The 7,137-nt window shown below is 43.5% G+C and overlaps 1 protein-coding gene across 1 annotated transcript; it reads left to right on the top strand.

Annotated features, from left to right (window-relative positions):
• Window positions 1-1,064: 1,064 nt before the first annotated feature.
• On the top strand, window positions 1,065-1,823 carry rnf228 (ring finger protein 228; the record flags this gene model as incomplete). Its single annotated transcript, XM_084324166.1, has 1 exon — window positions 1,065-1,823. Exon 1 carries the CDS (start codon window positions 1,071-1,073, stop codon window positions 1,821-1,823), a length of 753 nt encoding a protein of 250 aa, XP_084180292.1. The 5' UTR covers window positions 1,065-1,070.
• Between the last annotated feature and the right edge of the window lie 5,314 nt (window positions 1,824-7,137).

Genomic DNA, 7,137 nt, shown 5'->3' with positions numbered 1-7,137 from the left:
GTTAATGTGTATTTCATTTAACCCTTTCCCCACCCCCTGTCTATAGTTCATTGTGAAAGGTCTCCACTCATCATTAAGGAAGAGTACTGCTTTGAGGAGCGAATATATCATCCATCTTACTGCCATCGGGTGTGGGAGGGCTCAGGAAGTATTGGGGGAAGTGTGGGTGTGTGGGGAGCTACTGCCACACAGAGTACCAGAGTACCATCCCTAGGTCAGTGAATCCTAGGCCCCATCCACTCCTGCTGCTCGACCTCCACTTCAACATTCCTGGCCTACAGTCGGGGACCCAGCTGGACTCAGCTCTGCTGCGTTCTCGCTACCAGGTGGCCGTGTACAACCACTCCCATAAAGCAGGGATAATCCACCCTGCTACATTTGGTTATGACATCATACTGTGACATCACAAATGTTCTAGAATGTTTGATTATGACATCATACTGTGACATCACAAATGTTCTATTATGACAAATAAGATGGTTCAATGACTTTATCTAAATCCAATCAATATTCCTAATGCCGTTTCAATGTAAGGTTATACAAATAAACATATAAACATTCATATAATACAATAACCTAAGCTTTGGCTCCTACACAGTGTATATAGACTACCAGTTTAAACGGCCAGCTGAGAGTATACATAATATAGCGAAGCCGACTGACTGCCGCCTCTACCAGCCTCTCTTTTGTGAGGATGTGCGCACAGTTGCTGGATGAGCTTTGACGTTAATAGTCACCACCGTCCATTACATCATCGACCCCCCCCCCCCCCCCCCCCCACACACACACACAGACAGAGCTTTTCAATATTTAACCGGAGGTTCACATTTACGCTGAGAAGCAGACGCGCCTGGATCTTTCTTTCTTTCACAAGGGACGTCGTGGGAATTCTAAAAATACATCGGCAATGTCAATAAGGCAATTCATGATGGAGGGGATGATGGTGGCGTTTCCATGAACGGGGAGAGAGACGGGGGAGAGGAGATACGTGCACCGTCATCAGCATCTGTCCGCCAGCAGCTCTCTCTCTTTGTGTTCACCACCAGAGAATGTGAACGGCGAGAGATGACATGGCAGAGGTAGATTTAGCATCCAGCGGAGCGGAGCCCCCCGGGGCGTTCCCCCCCTACGAGGAGTACGAATGCAAAATCTGCTATAATTACTTCGACCTTGACCGACGCGCACCCAAGATCCTGGAATGCTTGCACACGTTCTGCGAGGAGTGCCTGAACACGCTGCATCTCCGCGAGGAGCGGCCGTGGCGCATCAGCTGCCCCGTGTGTCGCCACAGGACGCCCGTTCCGGACTACCGGATACAAAACCTGCCCAACAACACCAAGGTGACGGAGGACTTCCCGCTCTACATCGACTCGGACCCCCTGCCTCAGGACGCCTTGCCCCCCTACCCGCCCCCGCTGCACCCCGCTCTCATCGCCCTCCGGCGGGAGGAGGCGTCGGGGGCGTCCAACAACGCCAGCCAGGCGACCCCCTCCTCCACCACCGTGTCCACGGCCACGACCCTCTCGCAAGACTCGGTGCGCTACGACAGCTGTCAGAGCTGTAAGCGGGTTGCCCTGACCACGGGCTGCGTGTGCGTGATCTTCTCCTTTCTCTCCATGCTCGTCCTGCTTTTCATGGGCCTGATCTTTGTGCACAGCCACAGCAGCCCGCCTTCACCCGCGGGGCCCATTTGCCTGTCGGTGGCCAGCATCCTAGCCATGTTTTCGGTGGTCGTCACATGGCTCATCTGCTGGCTCAAATATAGACCCGATCACGAGGCGGGCCGCTTATCCGCCACCAATAACTCCCGAAGAAACGCCTGATGATGATGGTGGTGGTGGTGGTGGTGATGAGATGACGATGATGATGATCATGATCGTGAAGTTTATTGGTGTGTGTGATTATGTACACGCTCCCACTCCCTTTAGCTTTTTTTCCCCGAGTAGGAATATCGTCCAAAAATGGCCTTTTGATAGTATAGCAAACACCCAACAGGCCTTCATGTTGTTTTGAGCAATAGGCAGACATGATCCTCGATAATCACATACCTGTATTATGCACTTGAAATTGCAGTAGAGGGTTGAGTTCAGCAGCTTGTTTATAATGAGTGACTATAGGTCTATATAGCACTAAGCTATGGACGGTTTGATGATGACTGAATGTGAAGTGTTAGTTTCCAGGGTTTGACCCCCCCCCCCCCAAAGAAAAACCAGAACAATGTGCATATCCCACTATGCCACACACTGTATGATAACTGTCCATGCTCCACACATATAGCTCAACAAGGCACCGTTGTACTGTACAGATATTTCACAATGTTCAGACTTTTGAGACGACTTGGGATTTAGTTTTGTATCAATGCCCATGATGGTATATCCAAGAAGCCTCTTAACACATTAATCATTGATTAAAATAAGATATTGCATACATACACAGTACAATCCAAACTGTAAATAGCCCCACCCACTTAGATAACAGTCATGTGGTGAACTGCTGGTTGGTCAGAAACGGTTGGCGACATTGTCAATGAGATCTGGGTCAAATTGTAGGCAGAGTCATGGATTCTCTGATGTCGTCGGCTGAACTTGCCTTCTGCAGAATTTAATTGGGTTTGTCCCCAAAATGTACACTGCATACTTACTACCTGTATGCCTAACCTATACGCAGTGGCACTACACAAACTAGCAACACTTAAAGGAACACGCCAACATTATGGGAAATGCGCTGAAATACTGAACTCTGGAGAAGACAGTAAGCGTATTTCCCATAATGTTGCCATGTTCCTTTAAAACTAAATTCTGGTTATCATCAACTTCCAAATGTTGTATGGTAGCAGCACACTGATCATGTATAGTAATTAAGCTTTCACACAAACATGCAACCCCCCCTTCTTGACTGTGACTTCTTGAATCCAATTCAAAACACCCACAATGGATGGAAGAGTGATTTTGACCAAGTGAGCTGCAGTCTGTTAAGTGCATGTAGGCTACTGATGGATCTAGTCCAGGGTAGAACAGCGCCCCTTCCTGTTTGTGTGTTTATTTATTTATTTATTTATTTATAAACGCAGGTCGTTGTGTCTCTTCACTCATGTGCCTCACCGCGTCGCCCTCTCCAGAGCCGGGCCGACCGCCAGTCGACTCATTAACCGCTCGATCAATCGAGAGTCAATCAGATGTCATGAAATCGTATCGGGCTCCTCTCTGCTGAGGTTGTTGAGGAACACTTCCCCCTCTTCCCTACCTCCTTCACAGGTCTGGCAGTGGAAGTGGAGGTGGAAGCGCTGTTTCCAAATCAACACTCTCACCTCTGTTCCCATTTACTTTATTTTCTTAAGGGTGGCTTTCCACCCCTGGCTGCCAAAAGAGAGAGGGAGGAAGAGAGAGAGAGAGAAGGTGACAAGAAATCGGTATGGCATGGTCAACAGTATAGTTGTAATGGATTCCAATGTGTTATTGAAGTGTGTTGGCCATCAGAAGCTCTGATAACAGGATCAAAAAAGGGTTAAGTGTCTCTTCATGAAGTGATATAAACGCTGCCCCATCATAGATCTTACGGTATTTAGTCTGGTTATGGATGTAGGGCAAAATTGCAATACTGTATATTCTATTAACCTCACTTTTATAATTCACTACAAGCAAATCGGAATATCCTTATACTATTTTATAGATGTACTGTATGCCTTAAAGTTTTAACAGGTAGGCTACCTACTAAGGTATTTTTGGCAGAATCCTGCTTCACATCTAGTTTAGGCTTCTCTAGAGGACCAAAGCTGTATATTCAAAGTCAAATACCACCTGTGTGTACACTGTAAAATATATCTGGTACGGCATGCCTTCATTAAGTATTATGAGGCTATTCATCTGTAATGTACAGTGTGATAAGTATGGAGTAGTTACACGTGTAATATCTTATAACATCCTATATCATTAACCAGACTAAAGACATCAGATTTATTTTGGCAGTTTCTAATTGGCTTTGTTTCACGAGTGGATGTAAGATGTTATTAGAGCGTCAAGAGTTGATCTGCTGCTAAAACACATTATAATTCACTCTACCATAGCTGTATGCTTTAAGAGTAAAGTGCCACCTGGGATGTTGGTAGCTAAGACACCTGGCTAAGACAGGGCTTATATCTGAGGAGTTCCTCAATGCTACAATCGGACACCAAGAGCTGTGTGCAACATGACAGAAATCAAGTCAACAGTGACTCATTTCTGACACATAGAAAGATATTAGAACTCTTAATGGGGAAAAGTGGATTTTACATCTCAATGCTTTCCCCCCCAGTGACTCCAAACTCATGGCCCAAGTCTATACTGCTGAGCAAAAGTACTGGACACAATCAGTACTTGGTATACGTATACTGCTGAGTAAAAGCACTGAATGTGATCAGTTCTCTATTGGCTAGATACTTCTGAGTAAAAGTACTGGATAACATCAGTACGCTGTATCGGCTAGTTACTTGAAGTTTCGGAGGCCTACTCAGGCCCGCTATAGGTATCAGTGCCACTATGTAGCTCTGCTGGATGCCAGGCGAGGAGAGCCACACGGTTTCATTGGTGTCAGCAGGGCTGGTATTATGTCACTTCATGCATGATGTCATTTTGGATTCTTCTTCAGGGGTTACTTGCCTGTACTCAGAACGTCCCTGCAGTTGGCTGTGTACAGCTGAGATTATCCAGAGGTATGCAACCATAAATAAACCATCAGAACATGGGGCCTTGACGTTTGCAAACCTGCTAGTGTAAAACTTGAATCACGTGGAATGCAAATATTTGACTCGGTTGAATTGAGGAGATTTATTGAATTGGATTTGTTTGAGGGTACTGTTTTAATCTATAATTTGAGGCATGTATAGATAGCAGAATATGGACTTTGAATTTTCTTCTTTTTTTGCATTTCAGACTAACATGAGATGAAACTGTAATGGAAAAAGGAACATTCTGGGGTACGACACCTCAATGTTAATATCACTGTGTATTTGCTGTACCTTCCGTGTATTGCATTTAGCCATTGCTTACCGAAGCCCCTGTTCCTAAATACAGAGTAACAATAATAGATGTCATTACATTGTAACACTCTGAAAACATACTTGAAATTTGGCCCCAGACTTAAAATGAACAGTCATAATTTGTCATGACCTGCCGAGCATGTGAATGGGAATTAATGCATATTTACACAACGGCTCCTTGACACTCCTCTCAGCATTTAGCATAAAAAGTATGCACTTTGGAGATGGCTAGGACACCAGCGTGGTTCAATCAAAGCACTTACCGCCCCATTACATGTTGACTCGAACCCTACCTCACTGCTATAGGGAACATGGCAACTAAAACAAATAGCAGTTGACAACTCATTCCAGAATTTTCCCATGCCTGCTTCAATTCAACCTTCTATTTATTGTATTTTTTACTTTCAGATGATGCAATTTCACCCTCTTATTTGACACAAGTAGGGTATCTATACAAAGTAGGCTTATTGTATTTATAAAATGAAAGAAAAAAAAGGACCTAGAAAATGTTGTTGGTTTTTAATGAGAATCTGTTGTTGTTGTTAAGGTACCAAAATGTATTTGCACAGAGAAATGTTCTTTATGTGCTGTTTTGCATACATAAACACATTTCAGTAATAAAGAAAAATATGGATAAATAATTGCTTTGATAAATTTGTTTGTCATGTCGCAGTGAAAACGTAATAATGACGACAGCGTTTCTCAGTGATAAGAGAATAGACTGCTATAGCTGGTAAATGTAAGCCCCCACTACTATTTATAACATGTATGTTCTTACATAATGATAGTCAATGAACAGTGAGTTTGATTAAACTCGTCACTGGAGCAACTTCTCACCACATGCGCCCTCTAGTGGCAGATACAGGATATAGCATATAAACATCCCAGGCACACTGTATGTCTAGTTGTGTGTGTTTTAATGCTGTACAAGAATATATAAATATTAGATATATCTACAGATGTTCTATATGGAAACTTTGATTAAGCCTGTTACAGAGTCAGAACTGTGTGGCCCAAGACTTCCTGGACCTATACTTTTATACATGTCTCATTTTATACTTCATATACTTTAGAGTAGACACAGGCTATGTAAAGGTTAGCATGAAGATGTATCCTTGTTTTGGAACCTATCTTAGGCTATCTTAACCGTGCAGTTACTAGTTACTTGGGAAAACATGTAAAGGTTTTTCACACAAAACAAATAAGTGAACAGAAATGACACATTTTCAAAGTTCTAAGCCTGCCAACTTTAAAGGGAAGTAGGCTTAATCCTAGCCATTAATGTGTAGACCATCAAACACTTTAAAGTTCAAGTTTCTTTATTAGTTGACATGCAAAAATACAGAATACCTTCACATGGAATGCTTTTTTTCTGTTATGAGTCCTATGAGGATCATAGGACGCTTGGATCATACACATACAGCTCATTACAGTAATATTCCACAATTATTACAATTTAGATAGTAATAATGGTACAGAGCATAAAAACACCTACATGCGCTTTGATGACGCATGTAGGGCTAGCCTTGAGACAGACATATGCGTATTCACCACCGCAAACAGACAGGCAGCCGACCTAGGCAGCGCCATGTACGGGAGGAGGGGGGGTGGGTTGGGGTTGTTACAGGGCTGAAGGGGGCTGTACAGGGCTAAAGGTATGTTTTTAACTTGTGCACAATCCCTGCATGTGCTGCCCAAGCTGTTCTTAATACTGGACACCCATAGCTCTAGCGTTAGCCACAAACTAGTCAATGGGGCCACGTTCCAGTCTGTATACAAAGTGAAATCGACACTGAAACCCACTCCAGTTCACCTAAAGTTCCAGGGCTTCTACAGATGGGAGCGTGGCCCCATTGACTTTGCATTAATTTGTGGCTAAATAGCTGGAACAGTTGATATCCAGTATGAATATGAGGTTTATGTATTGAAATCTTCCAAACATTGAAATACATTTAAAAAACATGCACTTTTTATTCTCTTTACTTCTGAAACTGAAACATTCACACTTTTATTTCAGTAGAGTACAATTCTATCATGGTGTTTTTGCTTCAAATGAAGTAATAGTTTGTGCTCTTTCATACACCAGTGATGGGGAACGGTTGCGCCAATAGTGCTTTCTTCTA

The sequence above is a fragment of the Notolepis coatsorum genome (genome assembly GCF_963971535.1).
Source record: "Notolepis coatsorum genome assembly, chromosome: 1".
Taxonomy (NCBI): domain Eukaryota; kingdom Metazoa; phylum Chordata; class Actinopteri; order Aulopiformes; family Paralepididae; genus Notolepis; species Notolepis coatsorum.
Note: the sequence above shows the minus strand (reverse complement) of the source record. Positions and strands in the feature narration are given on the sequence as shown.